This window comes from Dendrobium catenatum, unplaced genomic scaffold (assembly GCF_001605985.2).
Source record: "Dendrobium catenatum unplaced genomic scaffold, ASM160598v2 fragScaff_scaffold_858, whole genome shotgun sequence".
Classification (NCBI taxonomy): Eukaryota; Viridiplantae; Streptophyta; class Magnoliopsida; order Asparagales; family Orchidaceae; genus Dendrobium; species Dendrobium catenatum.
In genome coordinates, this window is record NW_021319320.1 from 396666 (window position 1) to 423062 (window position 26397).

Sequence of the window (26397 nt, forward strand, 5' to 3'; positions counted from 1 at the left end):
TCGAGCTCAAAACGCAAACTTGACTTGAGCTCATTATTGATTGGATGAGCCGATCTCAAATTAACTAAACATGTCTAGAGGCCAATCAAGATATATCAAATTACTATATAACGTTGCATAACAATGGTACACAAAAATTTGATAGGCTTACACCCATCAATGGAAGGAAAAGGTAATGTTTGACAATTAAAACTAAGCTTTCGATCATGCTTTAGACTGAACCTGATATGACGCGGAAGGTGGCATCGAATTCCACGTATTCAATTCATACAGAGCAACTCGGACATCAATCGGACCTTTCAAATACGATTTAATACTGGCATCGCGTACGATAGGAGGAAAAGTAGTCGCATCGGTCGGGGGGAGAGAGAGGAGAGAGAACGGAAGAAGGAAAGAGAGATCGGCTTCGCTTGTGAAACCTCGAGTTCTTGAGACCTAATTCCTTGGTCGATCTGTGATTCTATATCAGTGATTCGTCTCTAGCAAGGTTAGTCTCTTTTATCATCGGCCTTCATTTCCCTCGATCTGCACCGGCCGGCTTCTTTATCTTTAAGGATTCGATCTCTGTGAACGCGATTTCGGCTTGACGAGTAGATGTATTTCTGTTTTTTTTTTTTTGCATCTGATAGATTTTATTTTTGTTGAAGCTGTCTAGATTAATTGAAATATTAATTGTTGTTTGTGAGACTTACTACTGTGCCATCTATTGGATGAGATCCACGCGGATCTGTTGCTTGAGCTATGTCGGTTAGCTAGAAAAAAAATTCTAAAATGACTGTAGAACACTGTATGTACTTAGTTCCTTTAACGATGCATATTGTTCTGTGTTCCATTCATCTTATATTCGCTGTCCTTGGCATACTTTTTTTATTAGTTCATTTTTTTTAAATTTTTTGTTTGATTTATTTTGATACATGATTACCAGATATGTTTTGTTTGCTTTTGATGTATTCCTATGTATGATTGGTTTGCTACAATCTTAGAGGAACGACTGTTTAAGATGGATAGTAAACCAGATGTCTAGGGGTTTGTATGAAGCTTACGGCTGGTGTTTCTATTGCATTTTTTTGCATGCTATTTGGGAATTAAGAAGCTATATGACGTACTTGAGTACTTGATGATGAAGTACATGCGCGATATTTATTTCTTGGTAGTGAAGCTCTCTTAAGCTTGTGCTGTTGGTATTGCTGATTGTTTGTGATCTTGCTAGGCTACTTTCTGCCGAAGTATTATCATAGTTAATTATTTTTTTTTGTGTTATTCCTTTTTTTATTAATATTTCTTCAGGTAATTTAATCCTAAAAGGCCAGTTTTCTTTGGGTATGAAAATGTTGATTTTCGTTTTCCCTGTTGATGTAGTGTTTGCACTCAATTGTGTAGACTCAAATGACCTTCAAAGGGTATCAGGATTTTTGTGATTGTATTGCATTCTCTTTGCATGTTGTTTGAGTATAAATAAGTTTTATTGGTGTACTTGAGTACTGCATGATGAAATTCATGAGGGGTATTTGCTTATTGGAAGCCATGCTTTGTTAGTCTTGCATCATATGTTTTGTAGTTGCCTGTGATCTGTATGCACTTCAACTCAAGCATCATCATCATTGATTTTTTTGTTGTTTTTTTATTGAATATTTCTTGCAATGTTTTAATTCTAAAAGATAAGTTTCCTTTGCGGCTGAAAATGTTTATATTCAATTTTCTAATATGCATATTGGTTGCACTCAATTTTGAGAAATCAAATGACCTTCCAAGGGTATCAATATTAGAAGATTTGTAGTTTCCATAGGAAATAAGTACCACAGATGTTTAACTTAGCTAACCTTTTTTATCATTTAATTTGTTGGGTCTTTATTTTTGATGCTAGTCCAGGCCAGGTGGTAAGTTTGAATTTATGTTCAATAATCCAGTGATATTCCTAGCAACTTTTATTTGTTTTTTGTAAATAGTTCTCATCTTTGCATTGCTGTTCAATTAGAAGGGAAAAAAAATATTTGATATTCATTTTTATTACTAATGCATCAAAAGCTCTTTCTCTTAGATCATATTGTGTAACATTGGTGAAAATTTATGTTGATGCTTAATCAAGCATTTTACTGCAAGTGGCTTCTTTCCTATGAAAAATAGTTAGATTTGTAGGTTAATTACACCTTTTGTTTAGTCCTTGTTATCTTTTTATTTTATTATTTTTATTGTTAAAATTTTGCAATAAATGATAAAGTGATCTTATGTTAAATCTTATGTTGTTTTAATGTTTACCATCCACCTTTTATGTTTATTCTTTGATTGTATTTATGTTTCCATAGTGTTCTAGAATATCACTTATCATTTGAAAAGAATGCAATATAAGGTTCTCATCATCATCATTATTCATATTATGTTCCCACTGTTATGATAAATTTATGTACATAAGTCCTTTGTTATGTGTCCGATGTTCAATTGAACAAATTCCCATGATAAACCTATACCTTCATCTTTGTTGCTCTAGTGTTTGGTTTGGTCTCTTTTGATGATTTGTACATTTTTTGTTCAAACAAATAATATATGGAAACTAATCTTAAAAAAATTATATTTAGTGCTTACATTTAGAATGGATATGATTGATTGATAATCTAAATATAATGTAAATTATAATACAGTAACAACAACAACAACAACAACAACAACAACAAGCCTTTATCCCACTATGTGGGGTCGGCGTAATATGGGATGGGCATTGCTTGTTGTGCCTTGAAATTGTGATATCTTTGATTGCAAATCTGTAAGTGACAAGCTAATGAAATAGGATAAGTTTTTTTGGTTTACTATAGGGAAAATGAGAATTATTTGTCTTTGAACATTACCATGAATCCACTTATTTTTGGGCATTCATTTTTGTTGTTAGATTTGCAGTAGTGCTTGCTCAACTTTTGCCCTTCTTCAAATGAAAGATTGCAAAGCAAATTTGTGCTTTCTCCCATCAGACTTATGTTGTGGTAGGCATTCAAATGTGATTAGACTTCTTGGGCCTTGAGGATGATTGGTGCCTTTGGAAGCAATTGTGATGCTTTGTTGAGAAGGAAACCAAGGTGGCAATTTGTTTATATATGGAGTCCATAATAGTCTATGATTCCCTCCCACTCAATCTTATCCATGATAATGCATGCAGTGGTTGCTTATGGAAGCTACATTTTTCATATGACTCATCTCAATGGTTGTTTTTTCTTCTTGAAATTATATCAAATTTCAAATTGATTGTGTTGGGAAATAAATGTGAACTAGCTATGTGTTTATCATTATTCATGAATTATCTTGAAATTTTATTCGCTGATGCAAAGAAGAGTGAAGAGATATGCCAGGCTAGAAGATAGAAGCTTAAATTTGAGTGAGTTGCTTTGCTCGAAGAGCCATCAAAACACTAGTGTGAACAGGAGGACATCGAGATAGTGGCTCTAGTGAATGAGAGATTGTAATTAGGAGGTTGGTAGTGATTAAGCTGGAATGGCTAGGTGCTTTAGTGGCTGGATTCTTGGAAATTTTCTATTGTTATTGTTGTGATGAAGAAAAATTGTAGCAGTACCGTCATAGAGTATCATTACAAGAAATAAACCAACTCGGCGATATTGAGGAAGGATTGATGCATATTTTGTCATAATCACAAATAAAGTTTCATGTACTCTTGAGCTACAGTGTATTTATTTATTTTTTTTCATTATGGATTTTGTTCAACAAACTTGTTGAACCATGCAATTCTTGTACTTTTTTGTTTTGTGTTTCTCTCTACCCTTTTTTTTTGGTTTTCTCCACACTTTTCTCTTTACTTTCCTAATAAATGACATTGGATTAACTATCCTAATAATTTTGTTACATTCTAAGGGAAAAATAGGAGCAATGAATCTTACCAATGAGAATGTGAAAAGAGATGAGGTTGATTTGAAAATTCTTGGATTTTAAGAGACGGATTGAAGACTACGTGCATCAAAAGAAGCTTCATTTACCTTTCTTGGGACAAATCTGAGTTCATGAGCTACTAAGATTAGGGTAGGCTTACCAAAGTTGGGACTTGTGCGCCCATCATTTACCTAAATGTTACACTCAATATTAATAGTGATTAAACTCTATCACATATATTCTAGAAGTTATCTCCAATAATTAAGATATATTTAATGAGAGAATTTTTTTAATTCTTAGGATGGTGGAAGTTGCGTTTGCCCCCCCCCCCCCCCCCCCCCCCCCCCAAACAAACACCCCCCCCAAATAAAAAAGAAAAATCCAGTTAATTGCTGATGGTTTCTTTTGTTAGAAAATCCAATGAAAAAATATGTTCCTTCAGGTTAATGCCATCTTTACATGAAAGCTGGGGTGGTAAATTTTTCATATGGGTCTATATTTTCAAATCTCAATAATTTCAAATATTTAATCTCAAGTGATTGTATCTCGAGATGAGAGTCAAGTGAAGAATCTTGTTTTGCTTTGGATATTTAAAGTAGAGAAGAACTATGATAAAAGGGGAATAATTGAGGGAGATTAAAATTTCAATGGAGAATGCATAGCCAAAATCAAAGAAGTCAATCAAAAGGTTGCAACATCATATGCTGGCTATATGAGCACGTTAAATGCATTAAACGAGGTTACTGACAAAAGGAAATTAGAGATGCTTAGAAGCAAAAATGAGGAGCCTGGATGCAACCACAAAAGATATTCATTATGAATTGATCTTTGTCTTCGATAGTTGCAGGTCAAGAATCTGGATTTGTTTTTTTTTCCAACCCTTCAAGGGGTTGATAACTAATTATTATTTAGAGTATTACTTGAATGTTTATTCTTGCTGAAGTAGAAACATATGATGCTCAAATAAAAATCTCAAATTAGACTATATAGAAGCTTTACCAGGTAATATGTATTACCAGGACTTCTTATACAGATATAACACTTGAACATTGGCTCAATTACCAAAGGATAAGAGATTATTGTTTGTAAAATGGATTTTTTAGGATTAAGGAAGACCATAATAGTAATAAAAAATGTAAAGCTAGACTAGTGGTAAAAGGGTTTTAATAAAATAAGATATTTACTTTCATTAGAATTTGTTCTCTTGCTTACAATGAAGTACTTTAAAAGCTAGACTAGTGGTAAAAGGGTTTTAGTAAAATAAGATAATTGCTTTCATAAGATTTTTTTTTCTCTTGCTTACAATGAAATACTATTAGATGTGAAGATAAATTTGTTGTCAAGTATAAAGACTAACTTGCATCTTGAGCAGGTGAAGATAAATTTTCTTCATGGTGATTTGAAGGGAATCTACATGATGCAATGCTCCTTATGGTTCTTGAAGTTCTTTAAGTAGAAAGTCGTATTGCTAGTTGAATTAAAGTAAACTTCTTATCTGGGATTGATACCATAAATTTAGTGGGTTTATCCATTAAATTAGCTTCACAGAATGCCATGTGGATCATTTTTACTATATTAATAGAGTTGGTAAAGGTTATTTGATATTATTTTTATATGTGGATGTCATGTTGATTGCAGAGAAGAATATCATTAGCTATTAACAAATTGAAGCAGTACATGTCAAAGGAGCTCAAAATGAATGATTTTGGAGGTGCAAAAAAAAATCTTGGGATGAGGATTGATTATGATACAATGTTTAGTACTTTGAACTTTGAAGCTAGCTGAGGTTGATCTTATTTAGAATGTCTTAAGTAGATTTAATATACTGAAGACAAACTCATCTACCCAGTCGTTTTTGTACTCTTTAGAAAAAAGTTATGTGCCAAAAGGCCTATATATTTTAATAGTTGGCTCATTAATATACATTACGATGCTTCAGATTCGACATAGTTCATGCAATGATAATGAGCCATTGCATGTCAAATCTTGGAAGGATTTATTGTGTGGATGTGAAGTTGGTTTTCTGTTATTTGAAAGGCATTGCAAATATATCTTCTGAATGTAAGAAGGGTGATCTGAAACTTGAGGGCATTGTCAATACTGATTTAGGTGCTGATCTAAATTGCTAAACCAGCATTGCATGCTATATTTATAACTTGAGCTCTACTAGTTTTATGTCACGATACAAAAGAAAATGATGCCAAACACAGAAGTTGAATATGTTTGAGTTAGTGATACTGACAGAAAAACAAAAGTTTGATTGAAGAACTTCTTAGAAAAGTAACAAAATAATAAGATGACAGTCATTTAATGTGATAGAAAGAGGTTATGCACTTATTGATAATGCAGCATTTCATTCCTAGACAAATTATTTTCAACTTAAATATAATTTTATTTAAGTTTATTGAAAGAGAACATGATGGGGACATTAATATATGGAAAGTTAATCATAAAAGGGGCCGTAGATCGACGACCAGGATTGAGTCGTTATATTATTAGTTGTTATGTGTGTTGTATGTTAGTTTAATTTAGTTTGCGAACTTTTTTTTAATGATATGTTGTAAGCCCAAGCTGTCTTTTGCTCTTGTCATGTTGGTGATGCCTATATATATGTTCACCCCCCCCCCCCCCCCCCCCCCCCCCCCCCCCCCCCCCCCCCCCCCCCCCCCCCCCCCCCCCCCCCCCCCCCCCCCCCCCCCCCCCCTTTATAAGGTGATGATGATTATTTGAATGAAATGAATTCTGATTTTAGCTCTCTTCTCTTGTGTGAGAGTGAGTGTGGTGGAGTGGTGAAGCCTTAGGAGAAGGCAAATGAAGTGCCCAATAGCCCATTAAGGTGAGCTCTTCTTTTTCCCCTTGTATCTCTTCCCCTTTCCCTCCTTCCTCCCTAACCAACGGTCAACCCCCTTCCACCGCCTATGGCAAGCCCACCACCACCACCTCCCCATCCAAGTTCCCAATCCAAAATTTCCCAAATATGAAATTTTGACCTTTGGGATTCCAATTGGACCACTCTTCATGTTAATTAATGGGAAGTTGACTCATTAATTTCCTCTCCTTATTTTCATTTTCAAAACTAGTTGGGAATTGAAAATACCATAACCCCTTCCCTTTCCCTATGGTTGGTCCACTCTTGAAACTCTTCAAGTTAATTAATAGGAAGTTGACTCATTAATTACAAAATTAACTTTATCTTTTCCCTTTTCCAAAACAAATTTTCTAATTTCCAATCCCACTCTCTCCCATTCCCCTAACCCCCACCACATCTGAAGGAAGCTTCCCTGCGATGCAAACACCCAAGTCTTTCTACTCTTACTTCATTCATTTAAGTAGATATCTTTAAAGTCAAATTCTTTGTGACATCATTACTTTCATGTTAATTTAAATCAACTAGCTTCTTAAATCATTGAGTGCATGATTCTCGTAGTGACTGATCTATATTAAATGTTGGATCTTTTTGCCAACCAATGCTAGCTAAGTTGTTGATTTGATTTATCGTTCTTGAATTCCAGAACTTTGGTTGTGGTTAATTGCTATTTGTGCATTGCCTTTCTTACTTGTTTGAAGTTTGTTTTAAGCATCCCCATGATTAATAGCTTGCTGATTTTAAATTTAACTTATATTTAATTTCATAATGCAAGTCTTCACATGCTAGTCCTAAACCAAAACATCTTATTATTGAAGAAAATTAAAGGAACCTATGACCTGACTAGAAAATGCTAAAAAAGGCAGTCATTATAGAGAACATGAAGTTTTGTGAATTCCTAGTTAACCTACATTATTAGTCTGGCGGAGATGCTGTGTTTAATTTTTTTTTCTAGGAGATATTGTATCAAAAAGTCAGTCTCAAGTAGGAGATTATTAAATGCGGAGCCCATTTTACTTTCATATTCAGTTGCGGTTCAAATTAATTGTTGTTTTTCATTGATAAACAATATTCAAAGCTCTGTTACAGACTCATTCCTATTTTTTTGTTCATTCAAATACTTCTCATCCAAGTGCATGCATTGAGTTACAAGTGTTATCTCCATGGAAATTTTTCTCCGTGCGATGAAACCAAATTCCAAAATGAATTTTTTGAGAACTTACATGACGGATTTGGATATGTTTGTCGTTATGTCAAGATGCTATTTGTTAGTGTACTGAGTACTATTAATAGTTGAGTTGAGATATGCGTTGGTGCTTAAGAGGGAAGCCTGTTGAGTATGAGTTGTGCTAAGAAATCAATGGGAGCACTCGTGGATTGGGATAATCTGTTGACTTTGTTCTAGCAGATGGATCAATTTTAGTATGTTGGTAAATAACATTCAGGTGCTAGAGTGGATGGATTCTTCAATGCAATTGAAGTCTTTGTGATGAGGAAAAGTCTTCACAATGGTGCACACAAAGTTTGATTGGTGCAGTGCAAGAAATCAACCAGTATGGTGATGCTGCAAAGGGCCAATGCTTATTTTTAATGACAATAGCAATCAGTTCTTGGTCATTTTAATCTTTTAACCGTTTCTTGAGGAAATTTTGATGAACTTTAGTAAAATAATTATGTGGTTGCGGGTATAGGTTAGAATGTGAAACAAACTTGCTAAACAACCTAATTTCTTGTGTCTTTGATGTTGAGTTTTTGTATTCAATTTTTTCTTTACATCCTGGCTTGGCTTATTTATTTTCTTGACAAAATTTGATACTTTGACCTGCGATCTCTGGCCTCAAACTCCAATGAAATGCGCAATTGAAGAAGCATACATGAATGATTACACGCACACCTATAAATACTATTGTAAATTGAATTGAGATAATTTATCTAGATTACGGACGCTTCAATTTCTTGCACTACTGAGCAAATATGTTAGATTTGGCTTTTTTAAATTACCTTGGTGGGAAGGGCTAGTTGAACTTATGGGTACCCAAATGAGCCCGTAATGGAAGAGTGCATCTTCTTTAGTAAGCGCTTATAATGTTTTCCAAATTCCTGCCTGAATGGTTAAGCAAATGTCTATGGTACCGTAAAATAGAAGCATTGGACATATGTTCATTTTGACTCAGCGGATGTTAATCCTCACAAAAGATTTCATTGTCACTTTATCCTCTGGGTTAATTGGGTCAATATCCAGCCAAAATGAAATATATATATTAGTAAATGTTTTATAAATGTGAGTTTTGATTAGTTTATGTATAAAACATGTTATATGCTTAATTGGCAATTATATTTTTTTCATTCTGCTATGTGCATGCAATTTCCATCGATTAATTCTTAGGCTTTCAATTTGGAAGTGTTGGTAGATAAACCATTTTTTTTTTCTCTTTATAAATTTTAAATATTTTCCATACTGGACCGGGAAGTGTGGGCCTTTGTCACTTGGTTGACACTGCCGGTCTGATATGTTTTAAATGTCAAGTAATATGGAAATGATTTTCTATATGCGAAGTTTTTTGTATGTGTGATATATGCTTGTTATCTGTTTATGTCCCTACATTTAGTTCCAATCAACTATTGTCTGTTACCTCACTCCCTTCTCATCCTAGGAGCGGTTTATTTGTTCCTTAAACATATGACCTCTAAATAGAAACAATCCCATTTGTTTTATGACTTTTATCTCAAGGTGTGACTCATAATTATTTGTTCCTGAATATTAGGTTTAATTTTCATAGCCTTACCTGATTGTTAGAAGATATTGGTGAAGTACAGTCTTACATACAACATGGTAATGATTATTTTACGGGTTTCCTAAGACTTCTGTGCTCTACCTGTAATTCATTATAATTTTTTGGTTTGCTTGTGCCTAGCTGTCTTGTCATTCCGTACATTGTCTGATTTTATTTATTAGTACTTCTGATCTTCTGCATGTGAGTGTGGGTAATGGCAATGAAATATCTGGGAACGGCCAGTTCAGATAACCGTATAAATGCACAATTACATGCTAGTGTATGTGTGTTTTTTTCCATCTTGCATGTGCGATCATTGTTGTTGGTATATAATTGGGAATTTAGAACACCCAATTTACTTGTTGGGGTTTACTTAGTGAATTGGGCATATGTTGTCTGATGTGATATAATGTAGATATTTCAATCAATGAGGTTTTATACATTTCAAATTGGTTTTAAAATCTTTTGCTAAATTTTTTGGGGTGATGGTGTTGGGTTTAGTTGGATTAGTTAGGGCATGTAGAAGGCATGCTCTAGATGCAAATGTTGTAGAATGAAATCTAATCTTTGTTTACCATGCTATTATAATTAATCATTTTAAAATGGAGGGTTTGTGTTCTTTCTTTCTTTTTTTATCAGAAGGGTAATGTCGTATGTTTAGTATCCATGCCCTATTTGCCTGATTCCACATGAAACTTGGGCTGATTAAAGTTTATAATTATGAATGTCTTGTTATAGAAAAATGATTAAATTCTTTTGGATAAGAGTGTCAATATTTAACCCTACTTGAAAACACGACCCGAACACGTCCCAAAAATTCTTAATTTGGGTCAACCAGGTTGCAAATTCTAACCTGATTGAAAATTCGGTTTGGGTTGGGTCAACCCGAAAACCCGAAATCAACCCGCATGACTTGAGTCATGATCCCCTTGCGCCCGCACCCTGCATCTGTGGCCTCGCGCCAGCCCCTGCTCCCACGACCGCACTTGTGCTAGCGCTCGCACATGCACTATCGCACCCGAGCTCGTGCCAGTCTCGTGCGTCCCCTCACCAGCTCGTCCTCGCACGCTTGCCCCCTTGCCTTCTGCCCTTGTGGCCCTTGTGCTCGCTAGCTCGCACCTTGTGGTTTAATGGTTAGCGGTTTGTGTCGGGTCAACCTAGGTTAGACATGGGTCAGGTTCGGGTCCATATATATGACTTGCGTTGCAATTTTGGGTCGGGTTTGGATCAACTGAATTGTACCTTGGTCAATTTTGGATTCAACTCAAATTCAACTCGAATACCCATTTTGACACCCTACTTTTGAATTTCTTTTGGTCTTTTTTTAATTTTGCGCTTCATTTGATTATTGTGATTTTTTTAAAACCTTATCAATACATTGGAGGATATAGGATAATGGAGCCCTTGCACTCATAAATCTCTGCACGTTATTCAAAACAAGCTATTCCTTTATTGAAAATTAATTTATGCTGTTGGGTTTTAGAACTTAATTATGGATTTGTACTATTCCTCAACAAATGCAGGATAGTGTTATAACCAAGTCCAGATATGTCACCAGCTTCGAAGTCAAAGTCCAAGGACAAGTCTTCTCCAAAGAAAGGCAAGGAACAGTCAAAGAGTTCCATGAAACCCTCAAATGCTCATTCAAATGGTCGTAATGGTTCCCCTGCTAGCTCTTACAATCCAGTTATGGGAAACTGTCACACCCTTGAGATTTCATCGTCTTCTTTCTCAACTCCTCACAGCAATGGCCGGTTTAGAAGCGTCGATGATCCAGATGATCATTCTGGGAGTTCACAAGGTACAACAACAGAATATGATTCCATGTCCAACAATGGTAGCTGTTCAGGTGAATCAGAAGACCAGAAGGATAAATCAATCAGCTCTCCAGCTCAACCAGAGACTATTCCCGGTTCCGACGATGGCAAACGGTGCAAGATTCGCCAGAAGAATGAGAGGAAGCACCAACGGCAGAAGGAGAAGCGAGCTCAAGAGCTGCATGAGCGCTGTATTTCATTCCTAACTTCCAGGAAGCTCGAAGCTCTTTCTCACCAGCTTGTGTCCATGGGTTTCCCTGCTGATCGCGCAACCATGGCCATCATAGCAAATGAAGGTCGGATGGAGGAGTCTGTCGCGTGGTTGTTGCATGAGGAAGAAGAGGATAACAAACAGCAGGTTTCAATTAACTTAGCGGACAAAAGCTGCATTAAGATTGATATTAAAGATGAGCTTGCAAGAATTGCAGAAATGGAGGTTCAACACAAATGCTCAAGGCAGGATGTTGAGAGGGCCATTGTTACTTGCGAAGGTGATTTGCTAAAGGCCGAGGAGAATTTGAAGTTGCAGAAAGTATCCGTTTCTGCAGCAATTATGCCCAAGCCAAATGAATCTGCTGGTTCCTTGCAGCTAAATGATAAGGAGGCAACAACTCATAAGAGCCCAATATTGATAAGAAATCCCATGAAAGGAATCACTCAACAACAGAGACTGGATGAAAGAGATTTTAACAACTCAAAAAAACTGGTTCCTGGAACTTCATCACAGGAATCTGTGAACAAGAACACTCAGCAATCACTCAAGAGGATACTGCCCAAGCCGCCGGCGATGACAACGGCGGCGACTGATTGGTCGAAAACACAGGCTAGTTCTGTTGATAAAAGGTGGTCGACAATGAACACTCCAGTTTCATTGGCTTCATTAGTACAAGTTTCTGGACCTGCAGCAAAGCTCGAAGCTCGATTTGCGGCGACGGCCCGAGTTGTGAAAGAACCCTTTGTTGTTATGCAACGACCAAAGCAGAAGTCGCCGCCGCCGCCGCCGCCGCCGCCTTCAACTATTGGCATGAGCGTGTCACCTCCAGCTTCTGTAAATAGTGGAATGGGAAGGAATGGTTTTACAATGCAGCAATTCTACCCTCAAAATCATCTCCAGCCAACTCCGTCCGTACCAACAGAGTTGCCAGCATCAGCTCCGCCCGGCCGCCTCTGGAATACATCTGGGACCATCTCATCGCCATTAGCGACACCATCATCTCTTGGACTTTACACTGGCTGGGGTTCGCCCGGATCTTCCAAGTCATCATCTCAAAACGACTGGAACTCATTTGGTTCCACCCCACATCCCGACTACACAACCATCGACTGGAGCTTAGATCCGGCACCGAGAAAATCATCCACGAAGATCGATATCGTATCCGACACATGGTCGACGATGTTCATGGGAGGAAATGCTACAGCTCCTCCTCTCATGAATAATGGAGGTGGAGCTTATCTCCCAGAATTACAGGAAGTTAATAGCCGTTTAAGTGGTTTAAGTGATTACTCTGCTCCAGCTGGTTCACTGGAGTGGAGTAGCCCGTTTGAGGGAAGGGATCTGTTTAGGGTTACTAGGCAGTATGTGACCTCTCCTTCCATGTAATAAATGCTGGATTTAAAATGAAAAACAAACATATATTTGGTTTGTGGGTCTTTTGGTTTTTAATTGTTTCAGTGCTGGTTTGATTCAAATTGCCTGTGGTTACCGCATATATCTTAGGCTTCGGTTGCGACGGTTTTTTTCCTGTTTCTTAAAGCAGTCTTTTAATACAATTTTTTTAATTTTTTTATTAAAAAATAGCTTTAAGAAGGAATAAGAAAGCCGTTATAAATGAAGCCTTAGTTTCTTTTTTATAAGAAAAAAAAAAATTATCATCATTGATTCAACTGTTATCTCTGTTTTATTAAATAAAGTTTTGATTTTTAAGGTTGATATGAAGTGATTAGAAAAATAATTAGTAAAAAATAAATTCATCTTTATTTTAAATTTTTATATTTTAGAAGTTATTTTTTTAAAAAATGAAAATTATGGCTGAGTAAAGAATTTTATTAGCAAAATTAATAAATTTAAGAATCGATTTCGGATGATTATAATTTTTTGTAAAAATGTTTATGAAGACAATTATAAATTTATTATGAAGAAATTAATTTTTTTAAATTGCTATAAAAAATAAAATTTTAATATAATTCTTTTTAAGACAAAAAAAAAAAGTAACATCGGAACAGACATTAAGTTATTTTTTTTAAAAAAAGAAAATTATGGCTGAGTAAAGAATTTTATTAGCAAAATTCATAAATTTAAGAATCGATTTCGGATGATTATAATTTTTTGTAAAGATATTTATGAAGACAATTATAAATTTATTATGAAGAAATTAATTTTTTTTAATTGCTATAAAAAATAAATTTTTAATATAATTCTTTTTAAGAAAAAAAAAAAGTAACATCGGAACAGACATTAATTGAGATCTGTAACAGTAATAAATCTATTACCAACATACCCTAAAAATGCCCAAACAAATTTGGCCCGGTTAGATGTCTAATTAGGGCTCTCAATTTGAGTCAAGGAGCCAGGTCGAATACGACTCAGTTTTACAAATGGTTCAGGATTTTCAACCCGAACCCTACCCAACATGACCTGACCCGCAATCTCGAAATAGGGTTTAGTTCCGTCGAGGTCGACTGCACAAGCAAGAGTGCAGGCTTGCAGTTTCATCGAGCCCGAGTTGGCGAGTGCGGGAGTCAGTGAGTGCGACAATGCGGGGTGCGTCTAGCCCTAGCCGTTGAGGTCGATTGGTCGAGCGCGAGTGTTGTTTGATGGTCTGAGTGCATGCGGGGCATTTCGTGGGGCCGCGGGTGACGATGATATGTCGGTTTGGGCTAGGCTAGCTAGGGGGCGCAGAAGTCAGCAGCAGCAACTGGGCTAGCAGCGCCGTTGGAGAAAGGGCTAACAGCAGGTCAATTCTGATCAAACCCGAGTTGTGGTGTCAACCCGACCTGAACCATAAATGGGTCCAAAAATAGGACTTGAGAATTAGATCCGTTTCTTTATCGGGGTGACCCGAGCTCATATTTTTTGGATCGGATTTTATGTCGTGTCAAATATTCCATCTACATGTTCGTTTGGGGTAGATATGCAATAAAGAAAAGTGATTTGTAATTTTACAAGGGCCTTGGGGTCAATAGTAAGAAATGAGGAATAAACTGACAGGGTAATATAAACCAACTAATATGTTATTTTTGTCGAGCCTATCATCTCCATCGGAACTAGGGTTTTCTTTTGTCGCCATGAGTGCCCAGAAACAAGAAGAGCTCCTTACGGCTCTTCTCGAGCAGCAAAAGATCAACGTAAGCCTTCTATTTAATCTAATGAATCCTACCGAAGCAGAAATGTGTTCACTGGTCATCATCTTTCTTTCTTGATTTGTTTTCTGTCGACTCGTATTGAAGCGTTTACCTATCCAAACTTGTCCTTAAAGTATCGCTGCTTGTTAGTTCGATGTAAACATGAATGCTTTTAGGATATGTTTGATTCTGTGTTATTTAGATGCCAGCATTGTACGTCAAATCCTTAAAGATAGCCATATTTTCAGGATTAAAGTGAAATATTGAAATGTCTGAATATCTCCGTATGTCTGCCAATTTTGAGTGCATCTAGGGGCTAGATCTCACTTATTTAGGATATAATAATCATTTATATATTTTAGCAGACAAAACAATTGGCATCTCCTGTGATAGCAAAATGGCTTTTTTCGGGTTAACACCTGCAGAATCTCATAAGATCGTAATACATTTCTAATTGAACCTTGATGGTACAAGGAGAAACTGATCTGGAAATATAGTAAAATAGCAGGTAAGGTATTTGTGCGATGTTTGCTTTCAAGAGCCAACTTTAAGCTTGTCTATGTTGCATTATGGTTGACTTTATTTGCAAAATGCCATGGTGATGATGTTGTCATGATATCCTACCAACCATTGAGTGGCTTCGTTTTGAAATTCATAGTATTAGGTACTTATTAAATTGTTTAAACCTAAAATTGATATAATTTTTCTCTTCAGTTTGTTTTATTCAATTAGTTTCATCATCATCATCATCATCAGCATCATTATTATTAGCTTAACTCAACTTTTTTGGGGTCAGCTTTTAGATTTTTTAAAAAATTGTATTAAATTTTCCATTTGTATGCCAACTTAACATCTATAAAGCTCTGATATTGATTTGGGGATGCAGACAATATATGATACAAACATGGGAAGTGCCAATAATATACATTTAAAAAAACCTATAAATGGTATTTAAATTGTACAAATTAAACAAATGTGAATTGCATGTAATTAAATTTCTATATTATTTAATATTGTTCTTCTATAAAATAAATGAAAAATTAACAGGTAGAAAAAGTATTTTAAATAAAATTAATTGTTAAAAGCATATTTTAGGCCTTTTTTCAAAAATGAAAGCCTCTTATCAGTCTTTGACCCTCCACAATTACTCCATTCTATCATTGCTATTTCATTAAACCTTTGAGACCTGTGTCTGATACACATGCCCTTGATTTATTTATTACTTTTGTAATACTAGACGTTAACAGCGCATCAACATTTCTTAATTGTGTGTCATGTCTTATATTTATCAGATACGTAATATTTGATGTTATGAAGTGTCAGTGAATCAAAGTTTTAACATCTATCCTCGACATTTTTCATCTGTGATAGGGATCTACAATAGCAATTTTTTGATAATTCAGTTTCCAGTAATCGCTAATTTTTGGTTTATTTGCCCTACCTGGCTGCCTGTAGTTTTGAATAACTCTATTCCTTTTTATCATAAAATAAAATCTTTTGCACATTTAACAGGGATTGGATTATTTGTGTTTTAATTTTCTTAAATTTATTTAATCTTAATAGTAAAATTCATTTCAGTCAGTTTACTGGCTCTTCTTAAACCAAACAAAAATGCTTATGAGAGAGGGATTTGGTCTTTTTTTTTGTGAAGATTCTTAAAATTTACTTGTTTCTAAGTATCTATGTATGCTTAGTTTATACAAATTTGTAGAAGAACTAATATTTGCACTAAATTCAAAGAGGTGGTACCTTCTTAAATGTTGACCAAATTTCTCAATGATTTAATCACTGGAGGAAAGGTTATACTGTGCAAAAGGCTGATATTTCCTTGGGTATCATTTTCATCATTACACCACTTTGCAAGTTAATGAATAATCTTATGTGGGAGCCGCTGTATATTTGCATGAGTTGATGCTCACAACAACAACAACAACAACATGTGGTGTTTGCTGAGAGGTTATGCCATCAAAGCCCAGGTGTCAGGGTTAGGTTTCTTAATTTTTATGTTGTAGGGGTTATTCTTTAATAAGTGAATTGAAGACTGAATTTTTTTTTGTCAAATATGTTCTAATTTAGTTGTTATTTGTGTTATAGGAGTTTATTCAGGATTAGTTGCAACTTGCTAAATAGTTTTCATTCACATTTTGGTAATCTTGGATTGATATTTAATTGTTTGGTAATGTTGCATGCTTCCATGTTTGCTATCCTTTCAAGTTTCTATTTGCTCATTTTTAATTTTGTCTTGTTGATTTTTTTATAAAATAACTTTTCAATGAAATTTTCTTCATACCATCCTCCATAGCCAGATGAGCCTGTTGTTGAGGATGATGATGATGAGGATGATGAGGATGAGGATGAGGATGAAAAAGATGATGATGATATAGAAGGTAAACAACAAATCTTTTTTCTAAACTATTTGTTCTTCTTTGAATTTGCGTTTTAGCATGTTCTTGAACTTTTTGAAGCATCTCAGTAACAGGCGCACAGTATTCTTGACAAACCAAACTAGTTGATTTTTTGTAGTTTTAAGCTGTATGTCTCTGCATTTGAATTTTAATGTGGATTCCCGGTTTATTTTCAAAGTTGGGGAGTTTTGCCACTGGGTTTTGTTATTATATATTCCCATCACGGCTGCGAAATAAGCAATTTAAAAAAATGAGAAGAAAACCAAGTCGTCATTTTCTTTTGCATGAACTCTGTCCAAATTAAAATTCTGCAACCTCCATGGATAATGACAGTGCAAATCTTGCTATCCTTGATCAAACGGTTGGGATATATTAGGAGAGGTAAATAATGCTATCATTATTCACCTATCCATCATTGTGTGATGATAATGACCGTGCAAATCTTGCTATCCTTGATCTAACGGTCGGGTTATATTAGGATTTTTTGTCTAATTTAGTGATATATTAAAAGTATCTCAATTATGTGTCGTGGTTGATTTTCTTAGTTCAAATCAGAAATTCACTCAGTATAATTTTTCTTAGGTTATTAAAGATTAAAAAACACAAACATTTAATGCATGCATTCACACGAATAGTATATATTAATCTATTACAAATGCATGCAAATGAAAACGTATGTATATATTAATAATTTTAATTAGGATTTTGGATTTTCTTAAAATTAGATTGGCCCGAATCATCTCTGAATCAGTCTTTTTTAGATAGACTCATGCTTGCATTGTGTCAAGAGGTTAAAGTTTTGTTTAGGATGGCTTTCTTATTGCTTCTTAAAATAACTTTTAGTACAAAAATTAAAACAGCTTTTTAGTTCAGAGTAACTTGTTAGTAAAAGTTGCTTTAAGAAGCAGTAAGAAAGCCGTCCCAAACAAAACATAAATCTTCCATTACAAATTAGCATCAAATTGCTTGAACCCAAGTACATATCACCTGTAATCAAATAGTAAAATCTGTGACCTGGTTTTTTTTTTTTTTTTGTCTTTTTGTGCTATATGAGCTACAATGATGTAACATTGTTCTAGTCTTGTAATTTTTGGAACCTAATTTCATCCATCTAATCGGCAAATTGGTTGATGTCTTAGTTTAGAACACAAAAATGGGAGTACTAAACCAAATGGTAAAATGTTATCTCAAACATGTTTTTATAATGCGGAAAATCTAGAGTAAATTGAAGCTTCAAATCGGTCTTGGCACGGTGCTATTGCCTCTAAGGTTTTGTTTGAGAAGGCTTTCTTACTACTTCTTAAAGCAATTTTGCAGTACAAAAATTAAAATTTTTATACTAAAAAGTTACTTTAAGAAGTCGTAAGAAAACCGTCCCAAACAAAACCTAAATCTCATCATTTTGTGACAAGAAATACAGGTCAGGCAGGTGATGCAAGTGGCAGGTCTAAGCAAAGCAGAAGTGAAAAAAAGAGTAGAAAGGCCATGCTAAAGCTTGGAATGAAACCCATCCCTGGTATTAGTCGTGTCACAGTGAAGAAGAGCAAGAATGTAAGCTCTCCCCCTCTCTTCAAAATCTTCCTTCAATACCATCATTGTATATGTATTATCACCCTCTGGTTTAAGATCGATTATTCTGTGTCGACACCGGACCGGACGGGAGTACCGTCCGGTTCCGCACTCGGTACCGCACTCGGTACCGAGTGCGGTAATTTTTTTGGGCGATATGACCCATTTTTATGGTCTCTGGACGAATCCAGACCTGCACGTAATAATTTTTCCTGGTTTAAACCGTCGTCTCTCTCACTGTAGATACTCTTTGTCATCTCGAAGCCGGATGTGTTCAAGAGCCCGAATTCCGACACATATGTGATCTTCGGGGAAGCGAAGATCGAGGATCTGAGCTCTCAATTGCAAACTCAGGCTGCAGAACAGTTCAGAGCCCCTGATCTGAGTCATGTTATAAGCAGCAAGCCAGACACATCAGTCGCCCAAGATGACGAAGAGGAAGATGAAAGTGGCGTGGAACCGAAGGATATTGAGCTGGTGATGACCCAGGCTGGTGTTTCCAGGAGCAAGGCTGTGAAGGCTCTCAGAGCAGCTGATGGCGATATTGTTACAGCCATTATGGAGTTAACCAACTGAATACTGGATTTGAGCTTTCTCATTTGTTTATGGTGAAGTCTTTTGGCTATGTTCTTATTGATGATTTGATCGCCTTTCAGCTATAAGTTTTGTTGCAATTCGGGCTTATGAATTTATGATTTTGATGATAATAAATATTATTGATTGTCTTTTTATTTCTTCTAGTATTTGTAGTGTATATTTGTTTGTGTACTAATATTTCAGGTATATCATACACCATTCAATACAGATTCAGGGATTAAGAGTATAATATTAATTAATTTATTTTTTATTTCTTGAGTTAAGTTTTATATGGGTATTTGCATGTCTGGAGATCGTGCATACACACACAAGGGGATAAAAAATAATTAAAAATATTTTAATTTTTATGTACATTGTACTGTATAATATGTTGTTGAAGAAATTAACTCTGACTTATGAGTTTATGATTTTGATGATAATAAATATTATTGATTGTCTTTTTATTTCTTCTAGTATTTGTAGTGTATATTTGTTTGTGTACTAATATTTCAGGTATATCATACACCATTCAATACAGATTCAGGGATTAAGAGTATAATATTAATTAATTTATTTTTTATTTCTTGAGTTAAGTTTTATATGGGTATTTGCATGTCTGGAGATCGTGCATACACACACAAGGGGATAAAAAATAATTAAAAATATTTTAATTTTTATGTACATTGTACTGTATAATATGTTGTTGAAGAAATTAAATAAAATATTTTATTTATCTGAGAAAATAAATTTGAAATTTAATTAATCATACAGTATGAAACAACACTGTACTAGACAATTTATTATAATTATAAATTTTGTCGCAAAAAATTGAATTTTAAATGTTCTATTCGTTCTGTAGGAATTTAATTGTATTGTACGACGTTTAAAATATTGTTTATTTAATCTTTTGATTAATTAATTAAATCTTCTTAGTTTTAATTTTATTTTTTTTATCGTACTGTATGAATTGGATTGTATTGTACAATCGATAGTGAAAATATTTAGTCGCCTCAGGATTCATCCTGGATGAACAATAATTCAGTTGAATTAGTCGTATTGTATTGTATTATTGCTCATTCGTATAATATGATTTAAATACATGTATTGCACCTAATGCTAACCATACAGTACTAACACATAAAATTGAATTGATCATAATGCACCAATTGAACATCGTACAACACGAATAACGAAAATCAGAATTGATCTTATTGTACTAACTGGTGATCGTACATTATTAACAAATCAAATTTTGGGTATCGTGTTTACGAACTTTGATAGTTGAATTAAATTTTTAAGATTTTTTGAAGCCATCTATTTAAGCTTTTTCATAAGATTTTATAAGTCTTTTTGACATTCATCGAGTTTTTTTTTTTGAAGAGAGAGCCTAGAGCTTGAGAGAGAAAGGATGAACTTTGTGAGAGAGAAGATCTTTGTGGGTTTCAAGGGAGTTTCACACGGTTGCTTCAATGAACTTGCACCTGTTCCTTCATTTGTCAATGTTTGTATTGAGGAGAACTTTGGGAAGAAGGCTTCTTTGGTGTCAAAGGACCTGGTTACTTCGTCGCATTGGGGAAGGTGAAAAGATATTCAAGTTCTCTGCCTTTACTATGAGGGTGAAAAAGGATTCTAGGTTATTTGACTTTACCATGGGGTGAGAAAGGTTTTCATGTTATCTGCCTCACCATAAGGGTGATAAAATTACGATCATCTGCCGAATTAGATTAATGGAAGAGATTTTGTAAGGGCCATTCCACCTATCTGTTAAATTAAAAGAGTCACTAAAAAATTTATGCAATACCTAAAGAGTGGACGTAGGTCATTATTTGACTGAACCATCATAAAATTTCAGCATGGTCACTTTAATTTTTCTTTTATGTACTTTTAATTTCTTAAACGAATTTTATTTCTCATTACAAGCCGTAAATAGTTTAATTTATGTTAGCAAATAACTTCATATTCCGCTTGATTTATTTATGCTTCAAAATTAAATAAAAATTTTATTATCAAATTTTAAATTATTTTCACTTGTGTTATTTACTCAACTAGATTTTTTTAAAAGTTATCATCTTGAGTAAAACAAAATAAAAAAGGTTTTTGTTATAATATTTTTTAAATAATTAATTCACCTCCTCTTTATTTGCCTAGGAGCAATTCAACAAGGTCTTACAACCTCTCCTAACTTTCAAACTTGTGTTCTATCAGTATTGTAAGTTCTTCAAAATCATGATTTGTTTAAATTGGATTCGATATTGTCATGCAAATACATTTTTTTGTTACTTATTTTCTTGGGATTTTTCAATTATGTTTATTAGAACCAGTCCCATACTTTGAACAGGACCAATATTAATGATAATATCCAAACATTTCATAAGAACAGCACAAGCAAGCCTACATTATACCTATCTTAACAAAAATTATATAGTGCTGAGCTATAAGAAATTAGCAGGAAAATAAGTGAAATCATTGCTTAATGAGTATTGGAAAAATACACATGCCTCATAAATTAAGAACAATAATCCTCAACATTTCAAAAAAAGAGAAAAAGACCAAACTAACAACAGCACAAAACATCCATCTTGGAATATTCAAGAACATATCATATAAATATCACTCAAACTCACCAAAAAAGTCTGAGAAATCTGCCCAAAAACATACAAAGTGATTCCAAGACATCTTAGATTTTGTTGAATGCCACAATATCACAGCTCTGGATGAACTCGTTGCAAGGCTCCACAGTGAGGTGTTCTTCAATAAGAGAATCAACTGAGACTAAATCATCAACAATTGTTAGCATGATCTGAAGCTTCTTTATCCCATATCCAACTGGAACCAACTTAGCTGCAATAAAATAAGGAAAAATAGTATAATTATGATTATTTTTAATAATTATTACATTAATAAAACAGGGCACAATGAACGCTTTCTGATGGAGAGATTATTCTGTTCGAACACCGGACGGGAGAACCGTCCGGTTCACGTTCAGGTACCGAGTACCGCTCGGTACCGGACCTGATCGTGGCACATTTTGGGGCTGAAGTCCGGACAGAATAATTTTTCCTTCTGATGACCCGATTAGAAAAGTTGAGGTATTAGATTTGACTTATGTTAAGGAAGGTAGAGGTATACCTAAAAGGACTTGGTTAGAAAATATTAGAAATAATCTTTCTTTATTAGATTTAAATGAGAATGTGACTTTTAACAGGGCACAATGGAGAAAAAGGATTCATGTAGCCGACCCCATGTAGTGGGACAAAGGCTTGATGTTGTTGTTGTTGTATTACATTAATAAAACAATAAATGTTTGCATACATGCACCCCAGAAAAGTCCTTCCATTTGTACACTGCGCACTGCCTTCTCCAGATTTACCATATCAGTTTCATCATCCCATGGCTTGACATCCAATAGGACTGAGGATTTCCCACCTGGGCAAGATAAAATATGTCAAATGATAATTCAAACATGACAAATTGATAGAATATGGAAGTATGATTTGGATGCCTCACTCTCTTTCTTTTTGGTAGAGGCCTTAGATGCTTCTCGGTCAGCCGCGGCTTTCTTCTCGTCTTCTGTTTCATCACCAAAAAGATCCAAGTCGTCGTCGTCATCATCTTCAACAGCAGCAGCTGCAGCTGGAGCTTCCTGCAAATGGAGGATATTTCAAGAAAATAAGTACAAAGACAAACTACAAAGGAAAACAATAAGTAAAAAGACAAACATCCAACCATGGGATTAGGATGATCTCATGTATATGGGTGAATACAAGAGGAAAACCATTTTATAAAATGAAGGTATTAAATAGAGAGATGATCTTGGAAGAAGTTGAATGGTCTGGAACAAAAAAATTTCCATGTTTTTGTTTAGACAATATATGAAAATTCATAAAAGAAAAGGACAACACTTCCAATGTTTGTGGATTGAAGTTGCTCTGGAGTTTCCTTATAAATACAGAATTTTGCAATGCTCATTATCATAGCCATTCTTTCTCTTCATTCCAAATCCAAATTGGCTCGCCGGAGTTACAACGGGCTCAGGCTTTGTTTGGGATGACTTTTTTATTGCTTCTGAAAACGGAATTTTAGTACAAAAATTAAAAAAGTTGTACTACAACTCCGTTTTAAAAAGCAGTAAAAAAGCCGTCCCAAACGAAGCCTCAAACTCAACTCGTGAGCTTGGCTCACCAAAGAAAGGAGAAAGCAACAAGGCGAACTCGCCGGAGGTATGTGACTTCCTACGAGATGCTTGTTGGAAAAAGCATTGAACGGTAGTAGTTGGGAGGTGCCAGGCATTAGAAGTAGAAGAAAAAGAGATTTTCATTTATTAAAAAAAATGGGAACTACAAATTGGCGGAAATCTTTTCACGCGAACAATGAACTGACAAAAGTCCTTTACGTGAACGGCAAAAATCGAAATAAATAATAACTTTTTATTTTATTTTAAAAAAAAAAAACAATCTTTCACTTTCCAAAAAAATGATGGGGCAAAACTAGCAAAAATCAGCCCTTCACAAGCAGTTTTTTCCTATTTTTTGTTATTAGGAAAAATCCTGAAAAAACTAATATTCATGATTTAGTCAAGTGAGTTCACGAACCTACGAGCTGACTATGTCAAGCTCAAACTCGAGCTCTTGGCTCGATAAGTTGACTCACAAGCTCGTTAACAAGTCAAGTTTGAACCATTGTAAGACAAGCTGAAAATAATTACAATAAAATGGGGCAACTCATTAGAAAAATAAGTGCTCTTAAATCCAGCCAAGTAGTTCTCTGCGAATTTTAAATCCCATTGTTTTGATATATTCCATTTCAATAGGTTCAATTGAATTCAGAATTTGCTAAATCCCACCATTCACAAAATTTAACATATTTAAGCATTTCATTCTCTCACAGATCCTAAGTCCCAAAACAAGTAGCCAAAAAATTTATCAAATTTTAACAAGAATTTGTTGTCATGCCAAAAAATTCAGGTTTTAATGCCTTAAAGATTAATAAATCTGGACGTATAGGAACTACTAAATCCTATTTGTGTTATATCCTGCTAGTAGCTGAATAGCAGGGAAACTTGTACGAATGATTATAATAAAGTTTTCATCTCATAGGACAACTCATTAGAAAAATAAAAAAATTATATTAGAAATTCAAGCTCAATACCAAAAAAAAATTCAGAATCATCATAACTAAGCAAATACCTTTTTTTCTTCAGTAGCAGAAACATCAGAAGGAGCTGGTGGCGTAGCTTGGCTTCCAATCTTTACACCAGCAGCCTCACCAGGGAATCTGAAACATACCACACAACCAGAAACAAGATGATATGTACACTATGCCAGGAATAAATTGCATGTATATGAATAAAAATATATATATATATTTAACAATTGTAAACAAAATCCTGATGGTTTGATCACATAAAATGGTTGGAGTTGCTCCAGCGGAAGAAAAGATTACAGAGAGTCTCTTTAGATGGCTTGGTCACATAAAACGACGACCTTCCGATGACCCGGTTAGGAAAGTAGATGTATTAAATTTGACTTATGTTAAGAAAGGTAGAGATAGACCTAAAAAGACTTAGTTAGAAAATACTAGAAATGACCTTCATTTATTAGATTTAGATAAGAATTTGACTCTAAACAAGACACAATGGAGAAAAATGATTCATGTAGCCGACCCAACACAGTGGGATAAAGAATTGTTGTTTTTGTTGTTGTTTAAACAAAATCCTGAAACAATCATAAGCCTAAATTCCAAAGAAGTTGGAAACCAATATCTTCAGAGTAATCAATTCAATTCTACTATATTGTGACTGCAAATTCCCAAAATTACATGTAAATGAATAAAAGAATAAGCCTTAATTCCAAATAAGTAGGAGAAGAACATATCCAGTGAAGACAATTCAAAAATCAAACAATCTAAATTATCTAATGAACCCCAACATAAAAGGCAGGGAACAGATTACATATTCTGGATCATAATCATAGTGACAATATCACAATTGCGCAAATCCAAATCAATGAATCTAAAGCAGGCTATAATAGCAACAAAAGAAAACAAAGGGTAAGAAAAGAGGAACAAACCTTGCAGACAAAGCAGATGACACAGTTTCATACCATCGGCCAGCATTTGCAAAGCCAGCCCCAGGCTTCCCCGTTACAGCAGCATAAACTCTGATGTCATCCTTAGTTATCTGATCTCTGATCACATAGATTTAAAAAAAACAATCTTTTTAAGTTTATTTCCACATCGAGAAGTTGAAAACTTGTTTAGCTGGTTAACTGAATTCCGTGATAAAGATTGAATCTTTCACAAAAAACTACGAAACATATCGTGAGAAACATATGTGTAAACTTGAAAGAAACGTGTATTTTTAATCTTTCTCCAGCAAAAAACAACATGGTTAAAAGAATTCAATGATAAAGATTGAGCCTTTCTCGATAAATCTAAGAAATTCATAAATCTGGCTGACATGAGAATCAAAACAGGCTTACAACAAGTCGAAATAAGCTAACAAAGGGAAAATTTACCCGGAGATATACGTCTTCCCGGACAGGAATTCATCAAGACTCTTGAGACCAGCTTCGGTGTGAAGATCTGTGAAGGATATCGCCATTTAGGGGTTCAAAGGTAGAAGAAGGGGGTTTTGGGAATTTGAATGAAAACCCTAGATGCGCAGCCCAAACCCTAGATGGAAGACGATAGGAAAATCTAATTGCCAACACGGCTATTTATAGAAACCATACGTTCTGCTCATCCACGGTGAGGAGTTCGGTATCTGCAAATTTGTTATACCCAAATATATTACCATAGATTTGTCTGAAAAAAAAAATAAATTTACAAACATATCATCTCACATTATTCTACTTACATATTTAATATCTAAAATATTAATATTATATACATAATATTTTATATTATTTTAATATCAAATATAATACTCATATTCTTTTTCTACCACTCATATATTTCATTTCTACTGCTCATATTTGATATGAAAATAAATTATGAATTGTATGAATATAATATTAAAGTTTTAGATGTTAAATATGTAAATAGAATAGTATATGATGATATGTATGTAAATATAGTAGTATAAGTAGCAAATTAGATGGTTGCTGAAAGGTCGTAAGTTGCTTATAATGGACGGTTGAGATTTTTTAAAATTTTTGTTATTACTTTTGTTGCATCCTGGG

At 34.5% G+C, this 26397-nt stretch overlaps 3 protein-coding genes across 4 annotated transcripts; 2 read left to right on the plus strand and 1 right to left on the minus strand.

The window, feature by feature from the left end:
* The first annotated feature begins 314 nt into the window (after positions 1 to 314).
* On the plus strand, positions 315 to 13013 carry LOC110099579. Its single transcript, XM_020826775.2, has 2 exons — positions 315 to 487; positions 11031 to 13013. Exon 2 carries the CDS (start codon positions 11056 to 11058, stop codon positions 12922 to 12924), a length of 1869 nt encoding a protein of 622 aa, XP_020682434.1. The 5' UTR covers positions 315 to 487; positions 11031 to 11055; the 3' UTR covers positions 12925 to 13013.
* Positions 13014 to 14522: 1509 nt separating this feature from the next.
* On the plus strand, positions 14523 to 19265 carry LOC110099581 (nascent polypeptide-associated complex subunit alpha-like protein 1). The gene is made up of 4 exons (XM_020826778.2): positions 14523 to 14669; positions 16969 to 17053; positions 18492 to 18622; positions 18884 to 19265. The coding sequence occupies exons 1-4, from the start codon at positions 14553 to 14555 to the stop codon at positions 19214 to 19216; spliced, it is 666 nt and encodes a 221-aa protein (XP_020682437.2). The 5' UTR covers positions 14523 to 14552; the 3' UTR covers positions 19217 to 19265.
* Positions 19266 to 21658: 2393 nt separating this feature from the next.
* LOC110099580 (elongation factor 1-beta) lies at positions 21659 to 25916 on the minus strand. 2 transcript variants are annotated; one of them, XM_020826777.2, is made up of 6 exons: positions 25732 to 25916; positions 25285 to 25401; positions 24403 to 24490; positions 22724 to 22859; positions 22529 to 22642; positions 21659 to 22057 (listed from the first exon to the last, which is right to left on the minus strand). In XM_020826777.2, the coding sequence occupies exons 1-6, from the start codon at positions 25815 to 25817 to the stop codon at positions 21894 to 21896; spliced, it is 705 nt and encodes a 234-aa protein (XP_020682436.1). In that variant the 5' UTR covers positions 25818 to 25916; the 3' UTR covers positions 21659 to 21893. The 2 variants fall into 2 exon arrangements, with proteins under 2 accessions (XP_020682436.1, XP_020682435.1); XM_020826776.2 differs by having other exon boundaries at positions 22724 to 22862.
* Positions 25917 to 26397: the final 481 nt, after the last annotated feature.

Bases quoted from the DNA above. Each gene is read 5' to 3' on its own strand.
- LOC110099579 (XM_020826775.2), top strand. From the start codon at position 11,056: ATGTCACCAGCTTCGAAGTCAAAGTCCAAGGACAAGTCTTCTCCAAAG.
- LOC110099581 (XM_020826778.2), top strand. From the start codon at position 14,553: ATGTTATTTTTGTCGAGCCTATCATCTCCATCGGAACTAGGGTTTTCT. The intron at 17,054-18,491 runs GTAAACAACAAA...CAAGAAATACAG, and splicing joins AGATGATGATGATATAGAAG to GTCAGGCAGGTGATGCAAGT. The intron at 18,623-18,883 runs GTAAGCTCTCCC...CTCTCACTGTAG, and splicing joins CAGTGAAGAAGAGCAAGAAT to ATACTCTTTGTCATCTCGAA.
- LOC110099580 (XM_020826776.2), bottom strand. From the start codon at position 25,817: ATGGCGATATCCTTCACAGATCTTCACACCGAAGCTGGTCTCAAGAGT. The intron at 24,491-25,284 runs GTTTGTTCCTCT...GGTATGTTTCAG, and splicing joins TCATCTGCTTTGTCTGCAAG to ATTCCCTGGTGAGGCTGCTG. The intron at 22,058-22,528 runs GTATGCAAACAT...ATTTTATTGCAG, and splicing joins AGGACTTTTCTGGGGTGCAT to CTAAGTTGGTTCCAGTTGGA.